The 18,136-nt window shown below is 34.9% G+C and overlaps 1 protein-coding gene across 1 annotated transcript in view; it reads left to right on the top strand.

Moving 5' to 3' along the window:
• Window positions 1–18,136, top strand: part of DMXL1 (Dmx like 1) — a 185,310-nt gene that overhangs the window by 164,384 nt on the left and 2,790 nt on the right. The window contains 4 exon segments of the mRNA XM_017872341.1: window positions 4,045–4,137; window positions 11,064–11,155; window positions 12,463–12,515; window positions 15,885–16,102. Coding sequence (XP_017727830.1) covers window positions 4,045–4,137; window positions 11,064–11,155; window positions 12,463–12,515; window positions 15,885–16,102 — 456 coding nt within the window.

Genomic DNA, 18,136 nt, shown 5'->3' with positions numbered 1-18,136 from the left:
TTTTGGTAGAGACGGGGTTTCACTGTTAGCCAGGATGGTCTCGATCTCCTGACCTCGTGATCCGCCCGTCTCGGCCTCCCAAAGTGCTGGGATTACACGCTTGAGCCACCGCGCCCGGCCTGACCAAACGATTATCAATTCACCTTATATTACACACTTTTTATTATTAAATGCTCCTACTCTCTTTATCCCTTGGAACCTACTCAACGTGTGATCCAGCAGCAAGTAACATCTAGAGCTTATTATAAATGCATATTATTATTCCTTCTCCAGATGTACTGAATTACTATCCGCATTTTAACCTGATATTGTTGTGATTGTACAAATATTAAAGTTTTTTAAGAGGAAGGGGTACTGCTCCAGAACAGAACATCAGCAAACTACATCCTAGCCGCCTGTCTTATAAATAAAGTTTTATTGGACCACAGTTACTCCCATTCATTATTTTTCTTTGGCTACTTCCTACTACAACAGCATACATAGTTCAGGAGGACAAAGACCTTATAGCCGGCAAAATAAAATACTATATGGCCACCTAAGAAAAAGTTTGCCAGCCCTGCTCTAGAGCATCGTTTACTGTCTTGACTTCTCATAATCCTACTTTGTTCAAACTGCCCCCGCTTTTGATGTTAGACAGCAATCTTTTATTGAACAGTACTCCTTGTGAAGCAGGACTAATTCAGAGGCAGTGCACCCACAGCCAGCCCAAACTGCCTCTTTTTGCTCCTAATATCTTATTAGCCCTTTACAAAATGATTAAAGGGTAAATCTATCTTCTTTTTGTTTTCAGGGCCATGCTTCACCAAAAATTACTCTCACAGACTCTAACTGATGGTTTACCGTGCCTTTTCTTTCCCCTCAGCCTCCCAACCTTAAAATTCTCACACGTTCCTTGTATCATTGTGTGCTGCAGCCTTTTTTGTCTACCATGTTTGTCACATGGCTGTATTTTCATTTCACAAAAGTCAATATAGTTTTATGTAGTTGTGAAACAAAATTTTGAGAGCTTGTTTCTTAATACCAGTTAGCAACATTCTTAGCTTCTTAATGGGAAATTAAGGGAACTTAGTACAAATATGCCTTTACAATTCTACTGTATTTTCAGTTGTATTCTCTATCAGTATGCTTTTTGTGGTCATGCATTTCCACTTTGGTTGTCAGTTTTATATTGCTCCTAACTAATCTCTATACCTGAACCCTTATCTCTCTAATGCATCTTGCCAACATACTATATAACAAAAAACATAGTTCATGATTACAATATAGATGAGATCATGTTATTATTTTTTTCAAGAACCCTTTAAGGCTCCTCATGTCAAATTCTTTAACAAGTATTTAAGACCTTCTATAATGTGACTTTATTTTTCAGCTTTAACACTCACTACAGCCTTCTGCATAGGCCATTTTAAGGCACAAAAAACTGCTTGTCTTTGCCTGCCCAGGTATCTTTGACAGGCAGCCAACTTACTATTCATTCACCTTAGCCTTGATGAAGTCTAATAGCATAGCCCCTAACATGCTATCTCTTCTAGTAGGGAAGCCTCTTAAGGTAAATGGAAGAGATGACCCACACTGTATCACAATAATTCTGATGAATTTGATATTCAATTATGAATAGAAATACAGTGCCAAAAGCCAGTGAATATTTCAGAAAAACTAAGCGTCTGGAAAGGGGTATTAAGCAGAATAAATAATAAATAACCTATGAGGACTAATTCCTCAGAGATTCAAGAATATATTACATTTATAAAACAGGAACAGACTAGCATTAAACAAGGACAGTAGGAGAACAGAAAAGAGTTATTGGAAATTAAAAATATGATTCCCCAAAATGTGGTCAGTGGGGGAACTACTTACTAGAAAAGCTGAACGGCGGAATGGAAATAGTTGAAAATCGGGTTTCTTGATGGGAAGCACAAATTAAGAAATTATCCCATGATGATAATAATTTAGGAAATATTTCAGAAGAAAAAATGAAGGAAAAACAGTAGTCAGAGGAATAATAGATATTTCCCCAAAGCAAAGAATAGACTATTATAAGAGGAAGGGCCCACCAAGCATTGAGAAACAACACATGCATGCACACATCCTGTTTGTGTATCTTTTGGTTTTTAAAGAGAGAATCCTATAAGGTTCTAAAAAGGAGTGAGAATGAAAATGGTTACTTACAACCCACATCCCACCCTGCCACTAAATGTCATTGGCCTATTACAAATAGATAGGAGAACAGTATTCACAGAATTCCGATGGACAAGGAATGGGAACTGTCGATGTCCATCCAAACTATCGTTCAAATTTGCTGGCAAAATAAACATATTTTTAGGTATAGAGAGACTTAACACATTCTATGTGTATACCCTTTCTGAAGAACATACCTAAATCTACTCCAGAAATAAACTAGAAAAAGGAATAGACCTGGGAAAATATTATTAACAAATATAAAAACAATAGGTTAAATATTCATAATATTCATCCTGTCAGTCAAATTTTTTATAAGACAAATAATAGAGAAATAGATAAAAGATATTAACAGTTTACCAAGAAACTATGCCTGGCCAGTAGCCCTCAACCCTCACTAATAATTGAAGAAATGCAAATAAAATGAGACTTATTTTTGTCTGCATAAAATTAACAAGTATTTTAGATTTTAATAATACCCCATGTTAACTAAAGTGTAAGAAAAATGACTATCAATTTATATTACCACATAGGATTTAATTTTGGCATAGTCTGTTAATTTTAAGTGATGCTCTTTAACAAAACTTTCCCATTTCTAGATGTCTACTCTACATAATTATGCAAAGGTATGTGTATATATAGGAATGTTCAAAGCAACCCTTTTTATATTAGAGAAAATTGAAAACGATATGTTTTAAATTATAAAACCACTATACAGTGTAATACTACACACAGCACAAGAATGAGCTAAATGTATGTGTATTTACATGGGAAAGACAGTTACAATAAATCAAAAATGTAATTGTGTAATGGTATTATTATGATCCCATTTTTTAATGCTATATTGTGAATTTTTAAATATTCAGAGAAAGAAATCTGAAAGGAAACACATCAAATTGTTAACAGATGTTAGGTCTAGAGGCAGAGGAGGGTAGGAGTCCAAAACAGACATTTGTTTTATTTTACATACTTTATAATAAGCTGCATTATGACCGAGCGCGGTGGCTCACTCCTATAATCCCAGCACTTTGGGAGGCCGAGGCGGGCAGATCACAAGGTCAGGAGATCGAGACCATCCTGGCTAACACAGTGAAACCCCGTCTCTACTAAAAATATAAAAAATTAGCCGGGCAACTGTAGTCCCAGTCACTCAGGAGGCTGAGTCAGGAGAATGGCGTGCACCTAGGAAGCGGAGGTTGCAGTGAGCCAAGATCGCACCACTGTACTCCAGCCTGGGCAACAGAGACTCCATCTCAAAATAATAATAATAATAATAATAATAACAATAAGCTGCATTCTTTTTATAATCAAAGGGAAGAATTTTTGCTGTCTTATCCTTCAAGATCTGTATCACATACCTCCCTTACTGGATTATTTTGACATCTTACCAATCAGAGTTGCCCTGAGCTCCCATAGAGGAATTATTTTACTTTGGTAATCCTTACGTTATTTTACTTTGTACTCTTGTTCATGTGTTTTCCTTATCGTTTGTTTCTGAAAGTCCTTATTTTGTCTTTTTGGAAATGAACAGTTTTCTTTCGTATATATGATAAAGTTCTGTCATTTAGCATAATCTGTTAATCCAGTATCCTATTTTTGTAATATTTATAGAGAATATATAGACTATGCTAGAGGCTAGTATAATAAAATGGGTGTCTGATGTTTGTTCTCTTTATGTCCACCCTGGGATTTTTAAAGTAGTAGCTGAATGGTTTTCTGAAATAGATCCATGTGTAGGTGAAGTGAAAAATCAAATGACATACAATCAAATGTTTAAGAGTCAAAATATGAGTGTCACACTGAGGGTAAGGATAAATATATTTTTATATTTATATTAAATACTTTTAAATATTTTCTTTCTCTAAGTTTGGGATAGTTGATGCTGATGGATATTTAAGTCTGTATCAAACAAACTGGAAATGTTGTCCAGTTACTGGAAGCATGCCTAAGCCATACCTGGTAAGCCAAGAATTTCTACCTTTAAATAGAATTTGAATTTGAATTTTAAATAAGCCAAGAATATGTATTTGAGACAAGAATTATAGAACTAATAAATAAAATGTAGTCCTGTGTTCTCAGTCACTTTACTGTAAGATTCTGTCCTTGTGTTATGTGAAAATTACTCTGTGAAGCATAAAATTCCTTAGTCTCTGGTAATTTGGAAAGTTGACATGTATAGAAGCAACACGATGCTCCCAGATACCTATATATCCTGTGGATTACTACATCCCTTTTCTAAGCTCACTAAGCTGGTTATTATATTATGCCTAAATAGAATGATTACCAGACCAATGCGTCTGGTTATTTTCTGCGATTATCTCTTATGAACAAACAAAGTGAAAAGGACATCCTATAGCTGGTGCTGTTGCTATTTTCCTGTTCATCTCTTTTTTTAACGGCATATTGATACATCTGTATTCAGGACTATGCAGGCTTTTATGAACTTTCTATGGCTTCATAGAATACTGAATTTGTATTTTATATTCTTCAGTGAAGCCCTTTATTAGGACTAAGCAATTCCTGGCAGAAAAAAGTTAAGAATACAGATTAATCGCTTCTTGGCTTTTGGCTAGGATCAAATGAAGAATATAAGTTAAGATTCTGGTAATTTACCCAAGGTTAATTGCTAGAATACAGCACTGATCTTAGTAAATGCAAGCAAGCGTGGGAGGATTGATTAGAGTACCTTGAAAGAATATTAATACTGTTTCTCATATTTGTATTAAGCCTAAAGATTTAGATGTATAAGTTTATGTTCTCTAAGGGACTGTTTTTTTTTTTTTTTAACTTTTAAAAAAATAAATTGGTTTAAATTGTGAATGAATGGCTTTTGGAGATTAAGAGGATTTTGTCTGTTTTAAGGATACATAATCTAGTACAGCTCCAGTAGTGTTCCAGGGGAAATGGGCAGGTGGCTCAAAGGAATAATCTTTGGTGTGGTGATTTTGGGATACTTAAAAAAATTCATTTTTTGTTAAAGAGAAATATCTAAAACATAATTTTGAAGCTTTTATAAATGATGAAACCTCATAATTAAGTGTTTGGTAGAATATTGAAAAATGGTATATGTTTTCTAATTTTGATAACTATTAGTAATTTTTTTCATGTACTTGAATTTTTAAAAGCTTAAANCAGCCTCCCGAGTAGCTGGGACTACAGGCGCCCACTACCTCGCCCGGCTCGTTTTTTTGTGTTTTTTGGTAGAGACGGGGTTTCACTGTTAGCCAGGATGGTCTCGATCTCCTGACCTCGTGATCCGCCCGTCTCGGCCTCCCAAAGTGCTGGGATTACACGCTTGAGCCACCGCGCCCGGCCTGACCAAACGATTATCAATTCACCTTATATTACACACTTTTATTATTAAATGCTCCTACTCTCTTTATCCCTTGGAACCTACTCAACGTGTGATCCAGCAGCAAGTAACATCTAGAGCTTATTATAAATGCATATTATTATTCCTTCTCCAGATGTACTGAATTACTATCCGCATTTTAACCTGATATTGTTGTGATTGTACAAATATTAAAGTTTTTTAAGAGGAAGGGGTACTGCTCCAGAACAGAACATCAGCAAACTACATCCTAGCCGCCTGTCTTATAAATAAAGTTTTATTGGACCACAGTTACTCCCATTCATTATTTTCTTTGGCTACTTCCTACTACAACAGCATACATAGTTCAGGAGGACAAAGACCTTATAGCCGGCAAAATAAAATACTATATGGCCACCTAAGAAAAGTTTGCCAGCCCTGCTCTAGAGCATCGTTTACTGTCTTGACTTCTCATAATCCTACTTTGTTCAAACTGCCCCGCTTTTGATGTTAGACAGCAATCTTTTATTGAACAGTACTCCTTGTGAAGCAGGACTAATTCAGAGGCAGTGCACCCACAGCCAGCCCAAACTGCCTCTTTTGCTCCTAATATCTTATTAGCCCTTTACAAAATGATTAAAGGGTAAATCTATCTTCTTTTGTTTTCAGGGCCATGCTTCACCAAAATTACTCTCACAGACTCTAACTGATGGTTTACCGTGCCTTTTCTTTCCCCTCAGCCTCCCAACCTTAAAATTCTCACACGTTCCTTGTATCATTGTGTGCTGCAGCCTTTTTTGTCTACCATGTTTGTCACATGGCTGTATTTTCATTTCACAAAAGTCAATATAGTTTTATGTAGTTGTGAAACAAAATTTTGAGAGCTTGTTTCTTAATACCAGTTAGCAACATTCTTAGCTTCTTAATGGGAAATTAAGGGAACTTAGTACAAATATGCCTTTACAATTCTACTGTATTTTCAGTTGTATTCTCTATCAGTATGCTTTTGTGGTCATGCATTTCCACTTTGGTTGTCAGTTTTATATTGCTCCTAACTAATCTCTATACCTGAACCCTTATCTCTCTAATGCATCTTGCCAACATACTATATAACAAAAAACATAGTTCATGATTACAATATAGATGAGATCATGTTATTATTTTTTTCAAGAACCCTTTAAGGCTCCTCATGTCAAATTCTTTAACAAGTATTTAAGACCTTCTATAATGTGACTTTATTTTCAGCTTTAACACTCACTACAGCCTTCTGCATAGGCCATTTTAAGGCACAAAAAACTGCTTGTCTTTGCCTGCCCAGGTATCTTTGACAGGCAGCCAACTTACTATTCATTCACCTTAGCCTTGATGAAGTCTAATAGCATAGCCCCTAACATGCTATCTCTTCTAGTAGGGAAGCCTCTTAAGGTAAATGGAAGAGATGACCCACACTGTATCACAATAATTCTGATGAATTTGATATTCAATTATGAATAGAAATACAGTGCCAAAAGCCAGTGAATATTTCAGAAAACTAAGCGTCTGGAAAGGGGTATTAAGCAGAATAAATAATAAATAACCTATGAGGACTAATTCCTCAGAGATTCAAGAATATATTACATTTATAAAACAGGAACAGACTAGCATTAAACAAGGACAGTAGGAGAACAGAAAAGAGTTATTGGAAATTAAAATATGATTCCCCAAAATGTGGTCAGTGGGGAACTACTTACTAGAAAAGCTGAACGGCGGAATGGAAATAGTTGAAAATCGGGTTTCTTGATGGGAAGCACAAATTAAGAAATTATCCCATGATGATAATAATTTAGGAAATATTTCAGAAGAAAAAATGAAGGAAAACAGTAGTCAGAGGAATAATAGATATTTCCCCAAAGCAAAGAATAGACTATTATAAGAGGAAGGGCCCACCAAGCATTGAGAAACAACACATGCATGCACACATCCTGTTTGTGTATCTTTTGGTTTTAAAGAGAGAATCCTATAAGGTTCTAAAAGGAGTGAGAATGAAAATGGTTACTTACAACCCACATCCCACCCTGCCACTAAATGTCATTGGCCTATTACAAATAGATAGGAGAACAGTATTCACAGAATTCCGATGGACAAGGAATGGGAACTGTCGATGTCCATCCAAACTATCGTTCAAATTTGCTGGCAAAATAAACATATTTTAGGTATAGAGAGACTTAACACATTCTATGTGTATACCCTTTCTGAAGAACATACCTAAATCTACTCCAGAAATAAACTAGAAAAGGAATAGACCTGGGAAAATATTATTAACAAATATAAAACAATAGGTTAAATATTCATAATATTCATCCTGTCAGTCAAATTTTTTATAAGACAAATAATAGAGAAATAGATAAAAGATATTAACAGTTTACCAAGAAACTATGCCTGGCCAGTAGCCCTCAACCCTCACTAATAATTGAAGAAATGCAAATAAAATGAGACTTATTTTGTCTGCATAAAATTAACAAGTATTTTAGATTTTAATAATACCCCATGTTAACTAAAGTGTAAGAAAATGACTATCAATTTATATTACCACATAGGATTTAATTTTGGCATAGTCTGTTAATTTTAAGTGATGCTCTTTAACAAAACTTTCCCATTTCTAGATGTCTACTCTACATAATTATGCAAAGGTATGTGTATATATAGGAATGTTCAAAGCAACCCTTTTATATTAGAGAAAATTGAAAACGATATGTTTTAAATTATAAAACCACTATACAGTGTAATACTACACACAGCACAAGAATGAGCTAAATGTATGTGTATTTACATGGGAAAGACAGTTACAATAAATCAAAATGTAATTGTGTAATGGTATTATTATGATCCCATTTTTTAATGCTATATTGTGAATTTTAAATATTCAGAGAAAGAAATCTGAAAGGAAACACATCAAATTGTTAACAGATGTTAGGTCTAGAGGCAGAGGAGGGTAGGAGTCCAAAACAGACATTTGTTTTATTTTACATACTTTATAATAAGCTGCATTATGACCGAGCGCGGTGGCTCACTCCTATAATCCCAGCACTTTGGGAGGCCGAGGCGGGCAGATCACAAGGTCAGGAGATCGAGACCATCCTGGCTAACACAGTGAAACCCCGTCTCTACTAAAATATAAAAAATTAGCCGGGCAACTGTAGTCCCAGTCACTCAGGAGGCTGAGTCAGGAGAATGGCGTGCACCTAGGAAGCGGAGGTTGCAGTGAGCCAAGATCGCACCACTGTACTCCAGCCTGGGCAACAGAGACTCCATCTCAAAATAATAATAATAATAATAATAATAACAATAAGCTGCATTCTTTTATAATCAAAGGGAAGAATTTTGCTGTCTTATCCTTCAAGATCTGTATCACATACCTCCCTTACTGGATTATTTTGACATCTTACCAATCAGAGTTGCCCTGAGCTCCCATAGAGGAATTATTTTACTTTGGTAATCCTTACGTTATTTTACTTTGTACTCTTGTTCATGTGTTTTCCTTATCGTTTGTTTCTGAAAGTCCTTATTTTGTCTTTTGGAAATGAACAGTTTTCTTTCGTATATATGATAAAGTTCTGTCATTTAGCATAATCTGTTAATCCAGTATCCTATTTTGTAATATTTATAGAGAATATATAGACTATGCTAGAGGCTAGTATAATAAAATGGGTGTCTGATGTTTGTTCTCTTTATGTCCACCCTGGGATTTTAAAGTAGTAGCTGAATGGTTTTCTGAAATAGATCCATGTGTAGGTGAAGTGAAAATCAAATGACATACAATCAAATGTTTAAGAGTCAAAATATGAGTGTCACACTGAGGGTAAGGATAAATATATTTTTATATTTATATTAAATACTTTTAAATATTTTCTTTCTCTAAGTTTGGGATAGTTGATGCTGATGGATATTTAAGTCTGTATCAAACAAACTGGAAATGTTGTCCAGTTACTGGAAGCATGCCTAAGCCATACCTGGTAAGCCAAGAATTTCTACCTTTAAATAGAATTTGAATTTGAATTTTAAATAAGCCAAGAATATGTATTTGAGACAAGAATTATAGAACTAATAAATAAAATGTAGTCCTGTGTTCTCAGTCACTTTACTGTAAGATTCTGTCCTTGTGTTATGTGAAAATTACTCTGTGAAGCATAAAATTCCTTAGTCTCTGGTAATTTGGAAAGTTGACATGTATAGAAGCAACACGATGCTCCCAGATACCTATATATCCTGTGGATTACTACATCCCTTTTCTAAGCTCACTAAGCTGGTTATTATATTATGCCTAAATAGAATGATTACCAGACCAATGCGTCTGGTTATTTTTCTGCGATTATCTCTTATGAACAAACAAAGTGAAAAGGACATCCTATAGCTGGTGCTGTTGCTATTTTCCTGTTCATCTCTTTTTTTAACGGCATATTGATACATCTGTATTCAGGACTATGCAGGCTTTTATGAACTTTCTATGGCTTCATAGAATACTGAATTTGTATTTTATATTCTTCAGTGAAGCCCTTTATTAGGACTAAGCAATTCCTGGCAGAAAAAAGTTAAGAATACAGATTAATCGCTTCTTGGCTTTTTGGCTAGGATCAAATGAAGAATATAAGTTAAGATTCTGGTAATTTACCCAAGGTTAATTGCTAGAATACAGCACTGATCTTAGTAAATGCAAGCAAGCGTGGGAGGATTGATTAGAGTACCTTGAAAGAATATTAATACTGTTTCTCATATTTGTATTAAGCCTAAAGATTTAGATGTATAAGTTTATGTTCTCTAAGGGACTGTTTTTTTTTTTTTTTTAACTTTTAAAAAAATAAATTGGTTTAAATTGTGAATGAATGGCTTTTGGAGATTAAGAGGATTTTGTCTGTTTTAAGGATACATAATCTAGTACAGCTCCAGTAGTGTTCCAGGGAAAATGGGCAGGTGGCTCAAAGGAATAATCTTTGGTGTGGTGATTTTGGGATACTTAAAAAAATTCATTTTTTGTTAAAGAGAAATATCTAAAACATAATTTTGAAGCTTTTATAAATGATGAAACCTCATAATTAAGTGTTTNCTTAAATATTTTTGAAAAATGCATGTCAATTATTTTAAAAGATAATTAAGTCTAGTATCATCTAAAATTCTAGTTTCTATGTTCTAAAACAAAATTTTCACTATGCTAGGGGAAAATCTTTAAGTTTAACCTCCTTATGTTTTCCTTTGAACTTTTGGTTGAACAAAAGCAAAGAGATTCATAACAGGTCATGATATGTGCAGCCTACTTAAATAGTTCAGGAAAAGTGTGTGTATGTGTGGGTGTCTACAAATATGAAAGAGAAGTAGAAGCAAAACCAATGTGCCAAAATGTTAAAAAGTTGCTGCATCTGGGGAAAAGGTATATGAAAGTTCTCTGTATTACTTTTACAATTTTTCTCAAGTTCAAAGGAAAAAAAATGATACAGAGGATTTAAGAAAGCCAGAAACTACATGATCACTTTTGAATAATACATTTGCCTGGTTATGACATTTTAGTGAGAGCAGTAACATGTATTGTTTGTAACCATTCCAGACTTGGCAGTGTCATAACAAAACAGCCAATGATTTTGTCTTCGTTAGTTCCTCCTCTCTGATAGCTACAGCTGGTCTTTCAACTGACAATAGGTAAGAGATGATAGTTAAAATTGAAGTATGAGAAAGTATAGCTGAACTTTTTTAATTGTTTCTGTCCTTGTGTTTCACGGAAGTTTTCTTACGGCTTTAGATACAGTATTTTTATTCTAAAAACTATTATTTACTGGCCATGTTATTCCAGCCCCAGCCCCAAAAGCTGTGGTTGTAAGAAAGTGTCATCTCCTCCCCTAATGTCTGTCTGCCTCTTTTGATTTCTGTCATATAACTGAGTTTTGAGATCAAGGCCCACTGAGTTTGCTTAGCTTTTGTATTTATCCATAAGGCCTCACTTTGCGCTAGAAACAGGATTGTAAGACTATAGATTCTTCAGCTCGTCTTCCGTAGATATTTCTTAATGTATGTTGGTCCCCCCACACAGTAGAAATAAATTTTCTTTGTGCTCAAGAAAATTCAGCATCTCTCCTATTATGTATGTCAGTCCAACTGTTAGAGAATCAGTGAATACAAAAAGAAGTTTCCATATTCAGCCTTCATACATTATTATTTGTAAATGCTTGTTAATCTAAAGTTACTTTAAACTATAATAGTAGTTTTACATTTTCTGTAAGAATTATGGGTCGGGCACGGTGGCTCATGCTTGTAAGCCCAGCACTTTGGGAGGCCGAGGTGGGCAGATCACTTGAGGCCAGCAATTTGAGACCAGCCTGGCCAACATGGTTAAACCACATCTCTACTAAAAATACAAAAAATTAACCAGGCGTAGTGGCGAGTGCCTGTAATCCCAGCTACTCAGGGGGCTGGGGCAGGAGAATAGCTTGAACCTGGGAGGCGCAGGTTGCAGTGAGCCAAGACCACGTCGTTGCACTCTAGCCTGGGCGACAAGAGTGCAAAACTCCATCTCAAATGTGGCCAGAGCATGGTGGCTCATGCCTGTAATCCCAGCGCCTTGGCAGGCTGAGGCAGGGGGATCACTTCAGCCCAGGAGTTTGAGACCAGCCTGGGCAATATAGGGAGACCCCATCTCTACAAAAAATTTTAAAAATTAGCCAGACATGGTGGCACACATCTGTAGTCCCAGTTACTCAGGACACTGAGGTGGGAGGATTGCTTGAGCCCGTAAGATCGAGGCTGCAGTGAGCCAAGATTCCACTACTGCTCCCTTTTTTTATATAAAAATTAATGTCATATAAATTTGTTGGTTACTTGTATTTGTTGCTTTTATAAATTTAAGAACCTTCTGTGATAGCAAGGTTTAGTCACACAGTTATATATGACATATTTTTTATTCTGTTAACTTTTTGTGTCACTCAGAAGTAATCTTTTTTTTTTTTTTCCAGAAACGTATGTTTGTGGGATACTCTTGTAGCACCTGCCAATAGTTTAGTCCATGGTAAGTTTTCAAAGCATTTTATAACTTTTGAAAGTCAGGAAATTCATAAGCTAAATATTATTTATAAATGGATTTGTTACTAATGACACATATATTTATTAACCCATGAGATTTATTTTGCCCATGATGGCAGGATTTGAAAGCAAAAAGTTGCAATATACATAATTAACTCTTCACTATACCTTGATGGGGGGCATTGGGACATAGATAATATAAAAATCATTTGTCTTTACTTTGAATCTGATAGCCACAGGTTATTGTAAACATGATGTAAACTCAATATTATGTCCCCTCTCACCACTCCTATTCAGCATTGCACTGGAAGTCCTAGCTAATGCAGTAACACAATAATAGGAAATAAAATGTATATAAATGGAAGGGAAGAAATAAAACTGTCTTTATTCACAGAAGACATAATTTTCTATAAAATATCCCAAAGAATCTACAAAAGAAACTCACAAGTATAGCAAGGTCCCAGGATACAAGGCCAGTATACAGTTGACCCTTGAACAACATAGGGATTGGGATGCTGACCCCTGCACAGTTGAAAATTCTCATATAATTTTTTATTCCCCCCAGAATTTAACTACTAATAGCCTAGTGTTTACTGGATACCTTATTAATAATATAGTCAATTAACACATGTTTTGTATATGTATTATATAGGAAGCTAGAGAAAAGAAAGTGTTATAAAAATCATAAGAGTACATATAGTAGTGTACTGTATTGATTGATACTGTAAAGTTTATGTCATCTGTTTACAAGGTGAATTGTCCATCTGAAATGGCAGGCAACTGCAGCTGCAGACCTCAATTTGTGGTGCATATCAAGCAATTCAACTTTTTTCTTGTAATGTCTTGACTTTCCTCTGCTTTCTGGGAACACTTCCAGCATTACTAGTGGCATGTTTATGGTTCCCCTGGTGTTATTCAAGGTTTACACTATTGCACTAAATACAATGAAGAATTCACAAGTACCACAGGAGATCACTTTTCACCGCAATGTACAGTTTACTGGAGAGAGGACCTGCCCACGTGGAAATGATTAGCATCACACAGCATTTTAAGTGTATACTTGAAACACTTAGGAGCTAACTGCAATAGCAAAAGGAGGTGGTTACTAAATTATAACAGTAATACAGTATGTACTATAATTAATTTTATGCACTATGATTTCATACTGTCTTTATTTTTGTTTACATTTCTTGACTGTCAGTGGCACCACTTACAATCTATATTTGTGTGCGTACATTTCAATAAATTTAACTTTTTATAAAGATTTATGTATATTTTATGGTAGTAAATGATAAAATAGACTAGCATCTACATATATTTTATGCATTCATAGCATACTTTTTCTTAATTTTTTTGGTATTTCTTGGCTATGTGGGTTGTCTGCAAGTTTTTTCAAATTATCTCAAATCTTTAAAAAATGTTCCAATATATCTATTGAATAAATCAAAGAAGATCTAAATAAATGAGTGATACTCCACATTCACAGATTAGAAGACTCAATATTCTTAAGATGTCAGTTCATCTTGATTTCATAGGTTCAACACAATCCTAATTAAAATTCCAGCATGCTACTTTGTAGATACCAACAAACTGATTCTGAAGTTTATATGGGAAGGCAAAGGAATAGCCAACCAAATACTGGAGAAAAACACACTTGTGGGACTCACACTATACTATCTGATTTCAACACTTATAAGCTACAGTAATCAAGACATTGTGGTATTAGCTTAAGAATATACACATAGATCATGGAACAGAATGGAGAGCCCACTGATAGACTCACATATATAGTAGACTTACCTTTAATATGTCACAGAGGCAATTCAGTGGAGAAACGATAGTCTTTTCAACAAATAATGCCGGAACAATTGAGTGTCAACGTATAAAAAATTGAACCCAGATACAGACCTCACCTTTCATAAAAATTAACTCAAAATGGACCATAAACCTGCATGCAATATGCAAAATAATAAAACTTCTGTAAGGAATGAATTGAATAGAAGTCAGAATAGTGATTGCTTTTGTTGGGGAGGAGAATCGACCATGAAAGGGCATGAAGTTACCTTCTGGGATGATGAAAATATTCTGTACCTTGATCTTAGTGATGGTTACACAGATGTATTCATTTGTCAGTGCTCATCAAGGTATATACTTAAAACGTGTGCATTTTCTTCTGGGAAGTTATATCTCAAAGTACTGGTCAAAGTTCCTTCTCTATAATTAATTTTATTTCAAGTCTTACAATAATAACCAACTGCTTAGTTTATGCCATGGGCTCTACATGATCTGCATATATTAACTAATTTAATCATCAGGCAACCCTATTAGGTAGGTGATAATCTCTTTTACAAACGATGAAACTGAGACTTAAGTAATTCAGCAAAAGCACACATTTAAACCCACACAGAAACCAGGATTGAAACCTAGGCGGTCTAACTCCAGAATCCTCACTCTTCATTGTGCAATATTCTCCTTAAGCTATGTGCAGATTTTTTCCCTAAAATTTGTTAGGCTGGACTCTTTTTTAAAGAAAAATAGTGTCATATTTTTATATTTCTGATACTGATGTCTTCAAATTCATGAATCTTTTCTTTTACGAGGCTTAATCTGCTGTTAATTCCATCCAGTTCCTTTTTTATCTTGAGCCTTGCTGTTTTTAATCTGTTAAATTTTGATTTAGGCTTCTCATGCCTCTACTTAACTTATAATTATAATGGACTTTTAATTTCCTTACCTACCAATTCTGTCATCTCTGTCATTTCTGGATTAGTTTCAATTGATGGATTTTTCTTCTCCTTATGGGTTATATTTTCCTGCTTTATTACATTCCTGTTAATTTATTATTAGATGCCAAGCATTGTGAATTTTACCTCATTAAGTGCCTATTATTTTTGTATTCTGTAAATGTTCTTGAGCTTCTTTGCTCTGGGATAGGTCTAACTTACTTGGAAACAGTTGAATCTGGGAGACCTTGGTTAAACAGGACCAGAACAACATTTGGTCTGGGGCTGATTTTTCTCCACTACTGTGTCAAATGCTTCTGAGTATTCCACTGAGGCTGGTATGGAACCAGTTCAGCCAGGGTTCCTCTCCTAGTGCCATGGTCAGAAAACTCTAGGCAGTAAGCTAGGGCAGTTTTATGACCAACCCAGTTTGTTTCCCATCTCTCAGAGATCATGCTTCATTAACTTACGTCCAGTGTCTCAAAATATTGGTTTTTATATTTCATTTGATTTTTTAATTGTTTCAAGCAGGAGAGCAAATCTGGTCTGTTATTTCACCTTAGCCAAAAGCCAGAAGTCTATGTCTTTTATTGTTAAGTGTTTTTTTTTTTTTTTTTTTAATTTACTTTCAGCTTTTACCTGCCATGACAATGGAGCCACAGTTTTAGCATATGCTCCAAAACATCAGCTACTAATATCAGGTGGCAGAAAAGGTTTTACATATGCATTTGACCTTTGTCAACGACAACAGAGGCAGCTTTTCCAGAGCCATGATTCTCCTGTTAAAGCCATTGCTGTTGATCCAACTGAAGAATACTTTGTTACAGGATCTGCCGAAGGCAATATAAAGGTAAACACAGTTGATGCCACATCTACAAAATGAAAAGAAATCTTCAGAAACCTTAGCTCTTTAATCATGTCGATGACATCAGTCTATTTAAATAATAGTTATATTAACTCCTTTGTAGTCAGCAATGGTAATTGCTATTTAATCTTTCAGTGAATGTAATACTATTTAACTTGAAAATTTTGTATTTTTCAGTTGTTTTAAAATATGTTTAACTCATACTAAAACACCAAATTTTCCATGGATATAAACATAATTCAGATATTAGAGTTTGTCTTGACTCCATGTTCAGAGTTACATAAATTTACTGAATTTCCAGGGGCTGAGAAATGTATTGATAATTTTCTTTTATCCTACATTGTTCCCCGTTTTTTCATATATATTATTATCCAGTCACTCAGTGCCTAATTCAGGAATTGTGGATAAACCTTGCCTTTAGCAGTCTTTTTCAGAGTCCATTGTGTTGAAAACTTAAAGACAGGTTGTTTAAAATGTTGAGCAGCTTGTTACAAATGTTAAACAGCTTATTAAATATGCAAATTGCTGGGTCTCATCCCAGAAATACTCAGTTGATAAGTAAGTCCAAGACTCAGAGGTCTGCATTTTAATAACACATACCTAGCAATTTTAATGGAGGGTCCTTTGGCCCTGTTTGGTAATTGATAAGTCAGTTTAGACTAATCCCTATGTTATTTTAATGATCAGCAACCCTAGACTAGGGGAGTTTATTAATTTAAGCACTTACTTAGTAGAATCAGATGGGTTTTTTAGAGCCAGCAAATTATTTTCATAATTGTCATCCAGGAAAAGACTAGAATTATGGAAGTTTTAAAAGGCTTTTTCTTAAAATCAAATATATACCAACAGAATTATTTTCCTTTAGTTTGAAACTACTTTCTTATTTGAACTGTCTAGTTTAGAATATGCCATAGTTAGGTTGGTTCTTTTTTTTTTTTTGAGACAGAGTCTTGCTCTGTCGCCAGGCTGGAGCACAGTGGCACAATCTCGGCTCACTGCAACCTCTGCCTCCTGGGTTCAAGCGATTTCCCTGCCTCTGCTTCCTTAGTAGCTGGGACTACAGGTGTGCGCCACTATGCCCTGCTAATTTTTTGTATTTTAGTAGAGATGGGGTTTCACCATGTTGGCCAGGATGGTCTCGATCTCCAGATCATGATCCGCCTGCCTCTGCCTCCCAAAGTGCTGGGATCACAGGCATGAGCCACCGCGCCCGGCCTAGATTGGTTCTTTAGTTTGTACTTTGATCCTGTGGTTTATTGTTTAATCAAGGTTAAAAAAAAAAAAAAGACTTGAAAATATACAATGTATTCGGAAGCCCTAATTTAACAAATTCATGGGTGGGGTAGTATGAATTTATGAATTTCTTAGAGTAAATAAACGTTTAAAAAAATGATCTCCAATAAAACCAGGAAATAAGTTGGTTTCGCTAAACCTAATATAGATGTCCTGAAAGCATTTAAGTTCTTCACATAAGTAAAGATGCTTATAATTTGCTTTACAAACAGACACATTTATTTTGATAAGGGCTGGAAATACAAAATCTTAGTAAATTAAGTATCCTGAAATTGTAATAATTGACTTTGTCTTATAGTTTAAATATAGCTTTGCCTGGTCAGAGGGCCTCTAGATGTCAAGTACTTCCCTCTTTCCAGCTGTTCTGATCCCTGGTGAACATTCAATAATATAAAGAAGAGATTACCTTAATGTACAACTATACAGCAAAAGCTCTGCTAAGAGATAGGAAACCTTGATTTTAATCACTATAGTTTACAAGTTTCTGTAGCATTATATACTTAACCTCCTTGTTACCTACATTGTCTCTCTTACTGGATGAATTTTTAAGTATTTTGTGTTAAAGCGATTGGTAAATTACAACACCCTGTACAGAATCAAGGTGTTATGATCCTAGGCCTACACAGATTTTTCTTTATTTTTGTTTTGGAAATTCCTTACTGCACAGGAATGCAGGCCTAAAATTTTCATTTGCTTTCTTTTTTTTTTTTTTTTTTTTTTTTTTTT

Source organism: Rhinopithecus bieti, unplaced genomic scaffold, assembly GCF_001698545.2.
Source record: "Rhinopithecus bieti isolate Rb0 unplaced genomic scaffold, ASM169854v2 scaffold_6439, whole genome shotgun sequence".
Taxonomy (NCBI): Eukaryota; Metazoa; Chordata; class Mammalia; order Primates; family Cercopithecidae; genus Rhinopithecus; species Rhinopithecus bieti.
Note: the sequence above shows the minus strand (reverse complement) of the source record. Positions and strands in the feature narration are given on the sequence as shown.